This window comes from Geotrypetes seraphini, chromosome 9 (assembly GCF_902459505.1).
Source record: "Geotrypetes seraphini chromosome 9, aGeoSer1.1, whole genome shotgun sequence".
NCBI lineage: Eukaryota > Metazoa > Chordata > Amphibia > Gymnophiona > Dermophiidae > Geotrypetes > Geotrypetes seraphini.
In genome coordinates this window covers 82,333,367-82,350,290 of record NC_047092.1, presented here as the reverse complement: position 1 = coordinate 82,350,290, position 16,924 = coordinate 82,333,367, and the positions used below count along the sequence as shown (strand labels likewise).

At 40.2% G+C, this 16,924-nt stretch overlaps 1 protein-coding gene across 4 annotated transcripts in view; it reads right to left on the bottom strand.

Annotated features, from left to right (window-relative positions):
- Nucleotides 1-16,924, bottom strand: part of WEE2 (WEE2 oocyte meiosis inhibiting kinase) — a 181,189-nt gene that overhangs the window by 128,918 nt on the left and 35,347 nt on the right. For 3 of the 4 annotated variants that reach the window (XM_033959701.1, XM_033959702.1, XM_033959703.1), the window contains exons 2-3: nucleotides 9,516-9,880; nucleotides 7,752-7,966 (exon numbers count right to left, since the gene is read on the bottom strand). In XM_033959701.1, the coding sequence (XP_033815592.1) occupies nucleotides 7,752-7,966; nucleotides 9,516-9,880 (580 nt within the window). The remainder of the gene's footprint in view (nucleotides 1-7,751; nucleotides 7,967-9,515; nucleotides 9,881-16,924) is intronic. The other variant, XM_033959704.1, reaches the window with a different exon arrangement.

The following is a 16,924-nucleotide window of genomic DNA, read 5'->3' as shown; positions in this document are numbered from 1 at the left end:
AATTCCTACTGGAAATGGGGATAGAGGGGTATAGATAGAAGATTACTGCACAGGTCCTGGACCTGTTGGGCCGCCGCGTGAGTGGACTGCTGGGCACGATGGACCTCGGGTCTGACCCAGCAGAGGCATTTCTTATGTTCTTATGTTCTTATGACAACCTAATAGCCTCCAAAGCAGCTAAACTGGACAGACAAAATCACCACCCTGTTATCTTCAACTACAAACTACAACACCTTCAAGAGAGATACTAAAACCATACTCTTCAAAAAAACACATAAAACCTATCCAGCACGACTAATCCCAACCCAACATCCAACACTCTCTATACCCTTAGTACTCTAATATTCTTCTATTTACCTAATGTTATCTAAAACCACATAATTCACCCCATTCTTATCTCCTAAAGACTTCTACTTCCAGTTGGTAACTTTACCCAATTTTTATTTTTTTTTTATTACCTTTTTTTTTTAAGTCACGGTTTTTTTATTGTAAAAGTTTTACAATCAATAAAACAAAAGCATAGTAACATCAACAAACCATGTGATGGGCAAATACAATTACAATCATGAAAAAAGTTGCTATAACAATTAGAACTATATTCCTTGGAAGCAATCCAACATAAGAAAAGAACAAATCACATGAGTAAAACATTGTCTATAATAAAGTAAAACAAAAAGGAGGGAAGAAAAGAAAAGAGGAAGATAAAGGAAGAAAGTAAGTTAAGTAAAAAAAAATAATTAATAAATAGAAGATAAATAAAAATAAATAAAGAAATACCTAAGAGCTGGAGCTTTGGAGGTAAAGTTTGAGAGAGTTCCATTTAGCAAGAAATTGAGGGAATCTGCCGCATTTTTTTGCCAAATATGCTTCATATCTATAAGTTAAGCAGACAAGATTCCACCATTGTGTTACGGACACCTTAGATAGATCTTTCCAGGAGTTAAGAAGAAGTTTCAAAGCAAGGGAGATAAGAATATCAAAGAGAAAAGCATCAGAGGAAGAGAGAGGGTGTGGTAAAGCAGAGGATTTAAGTAATAACATTTGGTATGAGAGAGCCACATTGATATGAAAAAGAGAACAGATAGTGTTCCACAGAGACGACCAATATGTTTGGATAGAGGGACAGAGAAATAATAAATGTTTGAGGGAGCCGATATCTGTAGAACATGTCCAGCACTCCTTTGCAAAGGTAGGATTAATACGATTTGATTTAATCGGGGTCCATTGGGCTCTGTGACAAAGGAAAAATAGGCTTTGAGTAATGGAAGCCGACCTAGAGGAATGAAAAATAGACCGAAGATAAGAGGACCAATCACAATCAGAAATAGGGCAGCCAATATCTTCCTCCCAGGATTTTTTAACAGAGGAAAGAAGTGGGAATCGAAGTTCCTTAAGAAGGTTATAGAACTTGGAAGCTGAATGGCCCAGATTACGGAATTGAGTGGAAAGAGTTAACAAAGTTGGGGATTGGCGATTAGTTTTCAGGTCACCATCAAGTTTACGTAAAGCTGAACGTAATTGTAACCATTGATAGAAGTAAGAGTCAGGAAGGCCAGATTTATATTGAAGCTCGTAAAAAGTGAGCCATGAGCCATCAGGATGACATAGTGCAGAGATATCCCAAATATGATAAGTAGTCCAGGATGGCCAGAATACTGGTTTTTTCTCTATTAGTAGTTTAGGGTTTCTCCATAAAGGGCATAGTGTGGATTGAGACCAAGGACAAACTAATAAGCGGTCTATGTCCTGAAGTGTGCGGAGGGAAGTGAGAAGTATAGGGTTACGAGTTTTAAGTTGTAAGTGTGTGGACCCAAGAAGTCGTAATGTAGGAATAGGATGTAGAAGGGCCATTTCAAGTCGAAGCCAATTGGGGGCCATTGTGTTAGTACATGAATCCGAAGAATGTAACCATTCGGATCCCTGTCTCAACAAGAAGGCTTGGTGATAAAGAAATAAATCAGGGAAGTTAACACCTCCAGCCGATTTGGGAGATTTGAGTTTACGTTGCGAGATTCTGTGTGGTTTATTGTTCCATAGGAAATCAAGAAGTAGTTTTTCTAAATGTTTGTAGAAGGAGTTAGGAAATAGAAGAGGAAACATAATAAACATATATGTAATTTTTGGAATGACCATCATCTTAAGGGTATCTAATCTCCCCCACCAAGATAAATGTAGAGGAGACCAGTTGGACAAAGCGGATTTCACAGAGGAGACAGTCTTAGACATGATAAGGTCCATTGTTATCTTGAGGTCTTTGTCAAATGGGACACCTAAATATTTCATCCCTGTGGATATCCAAGTGAACGGATATGAGGGAAGAGTGAAGGGTGTGCAGGCATCGTTGAGGGGCATGAGCTCAGTTTTGTCCCAATTGACCTTATACCCAGACATAGAGGAGAATTGAGAAATAAGATCAATGAGAGAATGCAAAGACTGTTCAGGGTCAGAGAGATATAGGAGAATGTCATCAGCATAAACAGACAGCTTAAATTCCAAATCAGCAATAGAGATTCCTTTAATAGAGGTAGATAATCTGATATGAGCCAGGAGGGGTTCTAAAGCTAGGTTAAACAATAAGGGGGATAAAGGACAGCCTTGACGTGTGCCCCGTTGGAGGGTAAAAGATTCAGAGAGAGCATCATTAACTATAATCTTAGCAGTAGGGTTGGTGTATAATAAAGAAATCATATGAATAAATTCAGCAGGGAATCCAAAGTGGCGAAGGACACAAAATAAGTATTTCCATTCCACTCTGTCAAAGGCCTTTTCAGCATCAAGAGAAGCCACTAAGAGGGGTTGGTCTCTTGACAGAGTGGAATGGAGAATGTGGCATAATAATCTGGTATTGTCTGCTCCATAACGGCCCTTTAAAAAACCAACTTGATCTCTATGTATAAGAGAAGACATAACAGAGTCTATTCTATTAACTAAAATTTTTGCAAAAATCTTATAGTCCAAATTCAGCAAAGAGATAGGTCTATAATTTTTGACATATTGGGTATCCCTGTTGGGCTTTGGCAGAACAATAATACTGGCTTCATGGAAGCGGGATAAACAATTAGGAGAAGCAATAATAGACCGATAATATGACAAAAGATGTGGAGTCAAGGAGTCCGAGAGAGTTTTGAAGAATTCCGCAGGAAGACCATCAGGTCCTGGTGCTTTTGAAGAAGCCATAGAAGAAATAGCACGTTGGATTTCATCAGTAGAGATAGGATGATGCAGAGATTCACGCTGAGACGGGGTAACAGATGGCAAATGTGCAGACTTCAGAAATTCGGAAATCACATCTTCTGGACAGGTAGATTCTGAAGTGTACAGAGAGGCGTAGAAGGAATGAAATTCTTTGAGAATGTCAGAAGTGGTATTGTGGATTGAACCAGAGGCTGACTTGATGTGAGAAATCCGATGTTTGGATCTTTGCCCTTTAAGATAGGAAGCCAGATGATGGCCCGCCTTATTGGAGGTAGCATAATATGAGGCTGATTGGCGGAATAGTGAGACAGAAGCAGATGAACTAAAAATCTCGTTGTATTGGAACTTAAGTTGTTGTAGGGATTTATAAAGAGTGGAGTCAAAAGAACCATATAATTGTGATTCCAAGGCATGTATTTCCTGTTCCATACGTTGAAGGTTAGATTTCTTAGTTTTGAGTTGATAAGCTGAGTAGCTAATACATTCCCCTCTCAACCAGACTTTATAAGATTCCCAGACCGTGGTAAAGTTGGATACAGAAGATTCATTCCGGGCAAAAAAGGCATTAGATTCAGCAGTAATGTGAGATAGAAACTCTTCATTGCTAAGAAGCAGGTTATTTAATCTCCAAGAACGAGGTGGCTTGTCAAGGGACCAGTTGAGAGAGCAGGATATGGCAGCATGGTCTGAAATAGATATATCGTGAATAGTAGTTGTGGTAGTGATGTTCAAGATGTCTTTAGATGTCAGAAAATAGTCGATCCTGGAATATGATTTGTGGGGCGGTGAATAAAATGTAAAGTCCTTGGTTGTTGGATGAAAAATTCTCCATAAATCAGTCCATCCGTATGTTTGCATCATATTGGAAAGGGTTGAACGGACCCTCAGTTTTGCAGGGCGGCAAAGAGAGGATCGGTCAATGAAAGGGTCCAACGGAAAATTGAAGTCTCCAGCGACGATAGTATGTTCTGAGAATGAGGAATGGCAGATGGTATGAAGATCCTGAAAGAAAGAGGGATCATCTGAATTAGGTGCATACAGGTTTAGTAGATTCAGCGGTTTGCCATCTATGACACCCTCAATATAGGACCATCTGCCCATGGGATCAAAAGAATGAGTGGTTGATTGATAGTTGAGTGACTTGCGGATGAGAGTTATAACCCCATTCTTCTTTCCCATGGCAGGGGCGGCGTAACAATGTTGAATCCAACCGCCGGTGAGTTTTTGCGCTTCAGCAAGGTTTATGTGCGTCTCCTGTAAGAGACATATATCAGCCCCTAAGTGTTTGAAGTATTGTAGTATTTTCTTGCGCTTCATGGGGCTAGACAGGCCCTTAACATTAAGGGATACAATCTTTAATGAGACCATGGAGTTAAGTGAACAGAAGCTAATATTGGAACTCTATAAAATGTCAATAATCCCTTTAGAAAGAGGCGTCCAAATGAGCAACAATAATGGCTGTAATCCAGAAAAAATGGAACATCGGACAACAAGAGAGAAGAATCATGATGATGATAAAAAGAAAACAAAAGGTAATACCAAGCTCCAGAAGGGAAAAATAAAATATAAGGTGCAGCCATGAAGAATAAGAACAAGAATGTGCTGCAATGCATAAAACAGGAGATGTAGATACTATAGATGGGGACCCGTGAGGTCAAGAGGCACTCAGTATGCATACAAAAACTCCAGCCATCAGCAGATAGTCCAGATCAGAATGCATCCATTTTGAAATGTAACATTGAAATTAGCTCTGAAATTCAGGTCATGGCTCCAATATTTTCATCTAGATATTTCTGTAATTCAGCAGGATCCTCAAAATTCTTGGTGGAATTATGATAGGTAACCCTCATTTTTGCTGGATAAAATAATCCATATTGTGCTCCAATGGTCTTGAGCTGAGGCCGCATGGCTAAGAAAGCTTTTCTTCTTTGAGCAGTGTTCTTAGAAAGATCAGGTACAAGCAAAATTTTTTTCCCATCTATCAAAAGAGGTTGTTTGATTTTTGCTGCTTGCAGTATTTGTAAGGCATGAGAGTATCTAAGGAGTTTCAAAACCACAGGTCTTGGAGATTTAGATGGTAAAGGAGGGCCGGAGGGTACCCGGTGGGCTCTTTCTATTTCTAGAGCTGGTGAAAATTGTATGTTTAAGAGAGATGGAAGGAGAGAGTGTAAATAGGAGATGGTATCATTACCCTCAACAGACTCCGGTAAACCAATGATACGCACATTACTTCGTCTCATGCGATTAGACATATCATCCAGGTCCCTCTGCATAAGATCCATTTTGCGGAGACCACGTTGTATATCTAAGAACTGAGCATCATGGGCTGTTAGTCGTTCTTCTGAGAGGTCTAAACGAGCTTCAAATTGCTTAAATCGGAGAGTAATATTACTTAGCTCAGATTTGATATCAGCTGTCGCTGCCAAATTTTCATGCATGAGACCCTGCAGTATTTGTAAATCGTGGGACAGGGAAGCGTCTGCCACGAGGAGTTTGGATGAGGCCTTATCCGGAGACGGGGGCTCGTGCTTGGATCTTTTAGAGGCGTTTGTAGTGGTGTGGGAGCCAGACGCAGTCGCCCCGTCAGACTTAGGGGATTTCGCGGCCATCGGGGTAACGGAAGAGAAAATTTTTGACCTGAATAGAGCGGTGAGACAGGCAGGATGCTGATAATTACGATCGGGCTGGAGCGAGTGAGCAAACTAAGCAGCCATCTCGATGCCGGTCACGTGACCACCCCTTTTTATTACCTTAAAAATTTTATATCATCGCTTATTCTATTCTTTCAAATTTTGAATGTAATTCTTGTATTTAGTTTAAATGTAATCCGCCTTGAACCGCAAGGTAATGGCGGAATAGAAATCACTAATGTAATGTAATGTAATTCAGCAAGGATAGTTTAAAGTTTAATGAAACTGCCTTCATAATTTCTGGGGGACACGAGTCCAAAACACAGTATGATTTAGAGTATGTTGTATAATTTAATATAAATTATTCTATTCTAAGTCTTGAAAGGAGCTCCAGATCATGTCCGCTGGTATTTCATTTCCTTGTGCGATAGCTATATGGTGTTCATTGATGTCATTTGTCTAACAGTTTTTTCTTAGTTTTTTAATTTTTGAGTCGAAATGCTGTGCTAACTACACACATCACAACTGAGCCGATGGCTCTTCTCTCTCTCCGACACTGCAGGAGAGTAGTGACTGTTCTAAATGAGCAAGGTCTTGCAATACAAGTAAGTACAGTATTTTGTATTAAAGTTTTTGGGTTGTGGAACAAATCGTCTGAGTTTTCATTATTTCTTATGGGGAAATTCGCTTTGACATGCAAGTGCTTTGGATTACAAGCATGCTTCTGGAACAAATTATGCTCGCAAACCAAGGTTTTACTGTACAGTGTTCCCCCGGTTGTTCGCGATTGGTGGTCCCGGTCATTCACAGTATTTTCAGACCGCGAACTGCCGACAAAGAGAAGGCAGCTGGAGCACCATAAGTGCAGGAAATCATTCGCGGTTTGCTCCGACCGCCTCTTCCTGCACGAAGTCGGGCCTTATCCAATCAAGAGCTGCTTTGACACGCAGCTCCCGATTGGATAAGGTCCAACTTCTTGCAGGAAGAGGCGGTCAGAGCGAACCGCAAGTGATTTCCTGCACTCACGATGCTCTGGCTGCTCTCCTGCTGCCCTCTCCCGCTGCCCTTTTCAGGCTCCCCCATGAAAAACTATATTCGCGGTTTTTCAAGATTTGCGGGGGTTCCTGGAACGGAACCTCCGCAAATCTCAAGAAGCACTGTATATATAAAAGTAAGCCTTTAATATAGATTCTTTACATTGTAATTTTTTTCAATTTGTATTCTTATCTTTTCATTGTAAATCTTTAATAGACATGATTAAAAGGTATGTCATTTATTACAATTTTTTCTCCCACTGCAGCTCCTTGTGATTTTGGGCAATAGAGCGACTTGTTTAGTCACAAGGAGCTGGGGGAGGAAGCAACCAACCCCCCAAAGAAAAAAAAAAAAAAAAAAAAGCAGCTACCTTTTAATCACATAATTATGCTTAAAATTTTTTTAATGAACGCAGTCCTTGTCGCGCCCATGCCCCTTGCTTCCCCTGTACCTTTTTTACTTCCCCAGCATGAGGTTGCTGCCCACATTGGCTCTCTCCGATGTCACTTCTGGGACCCGTGCCTAGGAAATTACATCAAAGGGCAAGCCGACAGACATGGGCATGCTGCTCACGCCAGAGAAGTGAAAAAGGTGCAGGGAAAGGGAAGAGGGTGCCATCACCCCAGGCACTGCTCACCCTTACTATGCGACTGGTCCTATGACAGCATTTACTTAATTTAAGAAAACCCTTTATACTGCCTTATCTGAGCAAACACATTTAATAATGGATTTTTCACAGAAGAGTTGATATTCACTTGCCCTCTCATGCCGCTAACAAGATGACGTATCCTATCTACTGAAGTCCCTTTTCAGTTTTCTCTAACAATATATACATACACTCACCACAGGAATGACCATGCTACATCTTACTTTCAGCAAGGTATAATTTACCTGCTCAGACTCTCTTCAGCTGCCTTCCTCTTGCCAGCAAGCTGCAAATTCATCCACTGATAAGATTCAGGGGTGAAGGGGTTAATGTTAACCACTAAAGCTTGAGCAGGATCATAACGACCAGGACTGGATCTAGCAGTGGCACGCAAAAGCCTGGATCCCCGATAGGCAAACCGTGTCCTACTTGAAGAATGTGTAGCTTTGCTTAACAGGCTCTACATAGATATAGAACATAACAAAGCAGAGACAACAAACTTAAAGACCAGGTAGATTCAGACTGTTGGTTGTGCACTTATACTGCATACATAATCCAATATTCAACATTCATAATTACAAACAGTAAAAAAAAAAAATAACACTCTACCACATACAATAGGTTCTACCTCACTTTCAGTGAGAGAGGATTACTTAATATATGTAAACAGTATGCTATGCTATAAGATCAGTAAACTGGAGTCACCCTGCTCTTAGTGGGCATTGCTGCTGCTCAGTGGTGCTGAACCCCCCCCCCCCCCCTCTTTGGTGTGTGTATATGTGGGAAAAAATCAGTCAAACAAAACAACCCCGAGAGAAAATGTATGAAATCGTATAGATTCACAACTAATCAGATACATACTGACTTTTTTTCAGATGATTAAGGATCCTATTGGCCTTCTGATGTCTCCTTGGACTTTATGTTGAAGTTTGAACAGATCAAAAACAAGTGAGCTATTTCAGTTAGTGAATGTACTGTTCATTGCTATTGTCCCTTTTGGAGATAATAATAATAATTTTATTCTTATATACCGCCATACCCATCGAATTCTAGGCGGTTCACAACAATTACATTAGGATCCGCATTGACATGCCAATTTACAACAATTTATTGGATTTACAACACCTTTAGCCGAACTTGGCTGATGAAGAGGAAGTGGGTAGGAGAGAAGGAAGAAAGCGATCAATAGGGGGGGGGATGTTATGAAATCTTGGATTCCTTCCTGACTTTTGGAATTTATTTTAATGTTTATGCTTTATCTAAATTATTGAATCATTAAAGTATTAAATTTTTGGACTATTTGTATAAATTTATACTGTTATTTTGAATAGTGGATTCTCTTGATTTTATGAAAGAAATCAGTCTCCATATTAGATTGCACATGGCTGTAGAAAGAGCATAGAAAAGTAAAGTATTGTTAACCAATTTTTTTTCACCTATGTGAATTTACCAGCCAGCCTAATACAGCTTGTGAGAAATTGGAATTCAATTTTTCCCCATAGAGTATATGGGGAAACATACTCCTGGCCATTTCTACTTCAGGGACGTGCTGTTATAGTATGGATTCTGTAAAAGAAGAACTGGCCTGAGAACTGAACTGTGTGTTTATTTTTTTGTTTTAAAGTTTATTAAAGAAAGCTTGTTTAAGAATTAGAGTCCAGTTTCATAATATTATTGGCTGGTGGCTCAATGGTTTTAACTGCCTGATAATAAACACAGCCACAATAAAAATTACACTTTATGGCTTACACAGATTAGTAAACCAGACAGTGCTCAAGCTCAATTGCTCCCAAACACTTGCTTAAAGAGAAGTTTTTAAATACTTTTTCAATTAGTCAAGACCAAATCCCAAAAGAGTGCACTCCAAAGCTTTGGCCCTGCTATGTAGAAAGATTAAAGACTAGCAACAGCTAAAGGAATATAGAATCCTACGTATGGTCACTTTCCAGCATAACATAGCAAGACTGAAGTCTCAAGACCATTCCATCAAGGTCTGCATGTCATATTACCTTTGGAGTATATGGGGTGTCACAAAGTTGCAGCTTTCTCCAAGTGGTGTAATGTAATGGAGTTCCAGGACACTCTTTCCCAGCGCCATGTTTGCTAATTTCAAATGGGGGAGATTCTAATTGTGGGCTCAAACCCCATCTATCTTCATTAACTGGAGAAAAGCTTCCTGGGTGTCTCTGTGGGGTCACTGGAATACATTGGGTGCTGTTTCTCCAAGTTAAATTTCTGCTGGGGCTACTGCAATTGAATACATTATCCACAGTGTCACATCCTTTCAAGGCTATCGCATCTTCATCCTCACTGGCCGAAAAATCTAGCTTCTGAGCCACCTCATCAGTGCTGCAGTCTAAGTCTGATGACATAGCTGTATATATTAAAAAAAAAATTGGTCTTTTTACATGGGAGATTATAGGCACCAGGTTCTGGTGAATATATACAATTTTTACTCATGTATTTCCAGCCTGCTACTAACCACATAGGACTAGATTCTATAAGTGATGTCAAAAAATTAGCACTTGATAAAAGGCATTCAAAGTTAGGTGCTGTTTATAGACTAATACTTAACACAAGAAACACCACCTAACTATTTATTTACTTTTTTTAACCACATCTAAACTTTAGATGCAACCATTTACACCAACTGGAATGTGGTGTAAATATTAAACTAGGCACAGTTCCTCCTTATTCTATAACTATGCACTTAAGTTAAAACATCCCAAATCCATCCAGAACCCTCCCATTTCTGCACCCCCTTTTTGGACCCATGCCACTTAATTCCAATTGGCACCAATAAACTGCTTGTTTAGAGTCCAACAAGCACTATGGGCCCCTTTTACAAAGCCATAGCAGTAATTCTCCTGAGCAAATGCACCAAAGCCCTTAGGAATTGAATAGGCTTTGGTGCATTTGCCACGGGGAGGGGGGGATGCTACTGCAGCTTTGTAAAAGGTGCCATAAGTGGCTCATTGAGTTAAATTGCACATGCAATTTAAATGCATGCCCAAATCTGCATGTGTCATTTTTAGCACTCTTTAGAGTTTGAGTGCTAACAACTGACAAATATCAAACACTGAACTACCACAATATGAATTATCCTCCCCACCCTTCTAAACAGCCCAAGGGAATACAATAGTAAGTATGCCAAATCTTCATATTACAGGATCCCTGTTACATGTTAAACAAGGTATTAGCCATATCAACCCCCCCACCTTTTCCATTAGCATAATATAATCCATATAGCAGAGTTATTTATTCACTATACTGTATATGAGAAATGTACACATGTAATTTGGGCTTGCAGCACCATTGACACTAGGAATTAAATGCAGACTTTCACATTGAAAAAGTCACACAAGGGAGCAATCTACTTTATTTGCAGACAAAACCCAAAAACACGGAGGCCAGTAAATAAAGAGGTTTTCCATTTGAAGTTATTTTTAAGACTTCCTTTATAACCTCATCCATTTTAAGACCAGATATTAGTTTCTAAATCCAACTCGCTCTTAAGCTGTTTGACTTTTGCTCATATTAGAACAAATCTAAGAATTACTACTAGGGATTTCTGGTCAAGGCACAATTTGTACTAAATTTAAAAAAAACAGCAGTATAGGCAAAAAAGGCTTGTTCTATGGACCAGGTGAGGGTCTGGTCCAGGGTACTGGTGATAAAGGGTGTCAAAATCTCAGCCTGGATCAGAGGGCACGGCTGGATGCCATGGACCAGTGGCTAATGGCTTTAGAAGGGTGTATGGAGAGGCTAGAGCATGGTCAAAGGTGCATATTAGCTGTCCTTGGCCATGCTCATACCCAAGGGCCAGACCTCTTCCAAAACCATTAGTCTGCCTCCCTCCTGAAGCAGTTCCAGCAGCTTTTGGGGGCCCTCTCCCCTTCCAACTTAAAGTAGCCCTTTTTTTGTTGTGCCCTCCCCCTTTCCCCACAGTGAACCTTTCCCCTTTGTTGTGCCACTAGTTCTTCCCGCCCCCCTCTAATTTTATATTTGTATTTGTTTATATTTTTAAAAAAAAGTTTTTTAAATTGGAATGTTGTTCATTGGCCTACATTATGTCCTACTCTTATAGTCCTCTGGGTTGGGCTGGGGGCCCGGGGGAAGACACAGGATATTTATTCTTTTTCTTTTCTGTTTTTTGGACTCAACTTAATATGCCACAGCGAGCGTTAAAAATTATTACCTGGAATGTAGCAGGTATTACCTCCCCAATCAAAAGAACCAAGATCCTCTCCCAATTGAAACGACTGTCTGTCGATATTGTCTGCATCCAAGAGACCAAATTGACCATAGCGGAGCATGCAAAAGTTGGCTACAGCTTGGGTGGGCCAAGTATTTTCCTCCTCTAATCCATGGAAAAAAAGGAGGTGTCGCGGTTCTCATTAAAAAAGGGTTTAATTATGAAGACATATTTCCAGAATAAAAAAGTAAAATTTTGTGGAGATATGGTACAAATATTTCCTGATGTCTCAAAGACCTACCCAGATGAAGAGGAAAGCTTTTCTTTCATTAAAACCCAGATTAACAGCTCTTGGAGCTACTTTTTATCTGAAATGTCCATGCAAATGCCTTGTGCAATTGCATGGAAAAGATTATATCTTCTGGGATCCAATTCAATTGGAAAGTTTTCTGAAAGTAAATGAACCAAATAAGACTCAGTAACTGTTATATTTTGAGGAGATAAATCATTAAGTTCACCTGAAAGTTGGTGGAGTTTCCCCCTGCTGTTAGAGGGAACTCCTGAATATTATGTTTATTATGATTATTTGTTATGTAAAGGGAGTTAGCCTTTTCTTAATGTGGGAATTTGTTGATTAAATAATGATCTTTATTTTCTTAAATGGTCAGACTGTAAAATTCCATTCTTCACTGTTCTGTAATATGAACTGTTGTAAAATTATAAATAAAAAAAGGGTTTCTAGGACAGGTTGAGCAGTTGCAGTGTGATGCCTATGGGAGATAGGCGTTACTGAAGATACAGGTGGGCTTTGTTAAGGGCCAGCAGTCTGTGGTCAATGTCCATAAAATACTCTCAGGTTTTCATTGTCACTCTATGGCCACGTCCGCAGTGTTGGCCAGTTTGGATGCCAAAAAGGCCTTTGACAAGGTCCGCTGAGATCATCTTTTTGACTTGTTACACCATATGGGACTGACGGGTTGATACTTGGCGGCTCTTTGTACTTTATATCAGTAATCTATTGTGCAATTGTTAGTAAATGGACAGCGTTCTACCTCTTTCTATAGGTCGCGGTACTTGCCAGGAATGCCTGCTCTCCCCCTTGTTATTTGTTTTGTACTTGGAACCATTGTTGCGTACTCTCATGCTGGATGATTTGGTCTCCGGAGTATGAGTGGGGGAAGGAGCGTGGTTAAAGTCTTGGCTTTCGCAGATGACTTTTTGCTGGTCTTAACGAACCCGCTGATCTCGTTGAAAGCTATGTTGGGGATGATTGATGAATTTTCTTTTTTATTCCTGCTTTCAGCTCAACCGTTATTAAAAATAAATAAAATAAAAATCGCTCGTTTTTCCCTTAAAGGATGATTTGCCCCAAACCTGGGTGGGGGCCTTCCCTTTTCTTTGGGCGGAGGATGCTATAAAGTATTTAGGTATCTGGATTCCAAAAGACCTGTCCTGTTTATATACCCTAAAAAACTTACATACTCGCCTGCAATTTATGGAAACTAAACTACAGATTTGGTGGGCATACCCACTCTCATTACTAGGGAAAATTGCTCTCTTAATATGCTATTATTCCCATATTGGTTGTATCTTTTTCAGATATTGCCGCTTTCATTTTCTGCTTCTGCCTATAAGACTTTTGTGCGTGCGTTGAATACTTTCCTCTAGAAAGGAAAGCCGCCCCGTCTAGCATATTGGATTGTGGCCCTGCTGCGGGATAAGGGCAGATTGGAATTATTGAATCTGAAACTATGTCTCAGCATGTCAGATGCATCACTTGAATGATTGATTTTGCATAGTTTCCCAATGTTTCGCAGTTTTCATTCACAGCGGCAGAAACTTCATTACTACATCCATTGCATTTCAGTAGTCTGCTACATGCCCCATTGTGATTTTTTTCCTCTGGCCATTCGATCGTTCCCTCTTTATCTTTCGGTCCGTAAAGCTTGGCGACAGCTCTGTGTGTTCCTGCGTCTTCCGCCAATGACAGTAATGCAGTCGATTGGGGTATTCCTCTTTTCCCACCGGGATTGACTTCAGCTTCCTTTCATAACTGGTCAACTAACAACTAATCTATCTTCATCAGGTGTTGCTTTGCGGATATTCAGGCAGAGTTTCATCCATACAGTTAAGGTGCACATCAGTACTCATTCTCACCATGATCACAAAAATTTGGTCCATAAGAGATTGTCCTGGACCTCTTGGGCTTCTTTGCCACTCTTTTTGAGGTCCAAAACATATGTAAAAACCCCTTTCATCAACTATAATGAATTGCTCACTGAAATTAGTAGCAACTGACCAATCATTGCATATAATATAAAAACAGAAGTTATTCATTCACTTGTGCAATTTCAAAATTCAATAAACCTGAAAATCAAAAACTTACAATTATGAAGTAAACACACTTATCACACCCTCACAGTATCCAGATTTCTGAGCATACATGGTACCATAATGAACCATAATTATTGTTGATATTACAGTGAACCCTCAATTTTCTGAACCTCAGTTATCTGGACTTCAGATTTACCGGACCTCATAATAGTCACCATGTACTTCCGTGCAAGAAGGCCGAGCATGCGCATTGTCTCTCGAACAGCCTTTTCTGTTTCTGGTAGTGAAGACAAAGTGCAGTCATGGATAAAAAACGAAAATGCACAAACTTGAATATGAAACAAAAGTTGGATCTCATCGAGAAAAGTTGGATCTCATCGAGAAAGTGGAATTGGGTGTATCTGTGGCTCGAGTTTGTGAGGAATATGGTGTCAAAAACAACCGATATCGGACATTCACAAAGCAAAAGAAAAGCTGAGAAAAAAAAATTTGCTTTGTCCAGCAATGTGGATTCTAACACCTGGCCGGGAAAAAAAATCTTAAAATGGCTTAAAATCTTTGCTGGAGTAGGCTGTATTAAAGTGGTACGTTCAGGAACGTTCCTATGGTGTAAATGTACAGAGAGTTGATTTGCAATCTTCAAAAACATTAGCTAAACACATGAACATTAAAATAAAAAATTAGTAATGGGTGGTTGTGGATATTTCACATGGAATCATGAACGGACTTACAGTGAAGCATTAAGTGCACCGACAGAAGAGATCGAACCGTTTCATAAGAAATTATCCAATCTAATAGAAGAGGAAAATTTATTGAAATGTCAGCTTTATAATGCAGATGAGACCAGTTTGTTCTGGCGTCCACTGCCAGAAAATACCCCAGCTTCTAAAACAGAAAGCAGCTTCTGGCAGCAAATTAAGCAAAGAATGAATCTCCGCCCTGCTTTGTGCGTACGCTGATGGTTCTCGTAAATTAGAACCAGTGATTGATGGCAAATCATGTTGCCCAAGAGCGCTGAAAGACTGAACATAAGAACTGCCATCTCCGGATCAGACCTTCGGTCCATCAAGTCCGGTGATCCACACACGCGGAGGCCCAGCCAGGTGTACACCTGGTGTAATTTTAGTCACCCATATCCCTCTAAAGCACCAATGTGCATCAACAACCTTAGTTATCCAATTCAACCCACTATGAAGATATTGGGTGTAACACTGGACCAAAACCTGACCATGAAAGACCAGGTAGACTCTTGATCAGAAAAATCTTTCACACCCTCTGGAAACTTCGGTCCATCAGAGCTTACTTCGATGCCTCATCATTTCGAATTCTAGTACAATCCCTTATTCTGAGTCAACTCTACTATTGTAACATCGCCTACTTGGCACTCCCCCAGAAGTACATGCAGCGATTAGACTGCTTTGTGGACTGAGGAAGTTTGATCATGCGACACCTTCCTATCAACTTTTACACTGGCTACCGATGGAGGCACGTGTGAAATTCAAGTTTGATTGTTTTTGCTTCAAGGTATTCTATGGCTTAGCCCCTAAATACATAACAGACCTTTTCTCTTTCTCAACCAACAGACACAAGCGAAGCTCACACCTGAACTTCGTTTCTCCACCGGTTAGAGGTTGTAAATTTAAAAGTTTATCATCAACATCTTCTAGCACATTAAGCAGCATTATGGGGTAAAGACCTTGAACAATTGCTTGTGCCTACTACCTATGGAGAATTCAGGAAACACCTGAAAATACATCTATTCCTGGAATACTTAGGAAACCAACCTATTCAATCTTAGTCCTTAACAACCGAGCGCAAGAACCACCTGTCGCTAAATCTGTACTTTGTTTATTCACTAAATCTGTAACATTTATAATCATTGTAAACCGCATAGAACTTCACAGTCCTGCGGTATATAAACTGTTATTATTATTATTATATGCCTCTCGTAAGGAGATGTGCCATCTAGTTTGCTTTTAAATCCTAGAACGGTGGATTCCGCAATAACCTCCTCTGGGAGAGCATTCCAGGTGTCCACCACTTGTTGTGTAAAGCAGAACTTCCTGATATTTGTCCTGAACTTGTCCCCCCCTTAGCTTCAGTCCATGTCCTCTTGTTCGTGTCACATTGGACATTGTAAAAACTTTTCTGCTCTATTTTGTCAATTCCTTTCAGTATTTTGAAAGTCTCGATCATATCCCCTCACAGTCTCCAGACTGAACATAAGAACATAAGCATTGTCTCTGCCAAGTCAGACCATAGGTCCATCATGCCCAGCAGTCCACTCCTGCAGCGGCCCCCCCAGGTCAATGACCTGTAAGTGATCTCTTACTTAACATTTTGTCCTGTATAGTATCCCTCTAATTATACCCTTCAATCCCCTTTTCCTTCAGGAACTCATCCAATCCCATTTTGAAACCCAAAATCGTACCCTGCTCAACTACCTCCTCTGGAAGTGCATTCCAGGTGTCCACCACTCTCTGAGTAAAGAAGAACTTCCTAGCATTTGTTCTGAATCTGTCTCCCTTCAATTTTTTTGAGTGACCTCTTGTTTTTGTTGCCCCCGCCAGTCTGAAGAATCTGTCCCTCTCTACCTTCTCTATACCTTTCATGATCTTGTAAGTTTCTATCATGTCACCTCCAAGTCTCTGCTTTTCCAGGGAAAAGAGCCCCAGCTTCTTAAGCCTCTCAGCATATGAAAGGTTTTCCATGCCCTTTATCATTCTTGTTGTTCTTCTCTGGACCTTCGAGTATCGCCATATCCTTCTTAAGGTATGGCGACCAGTATTGAACGCAGTACTCCAGATGCGGGCGCACTATCGCCCGATACAGCGGCAGGATGAATGAGCATGCAGAGACATTGACACCCGCTTACCTGCTAACAAATAA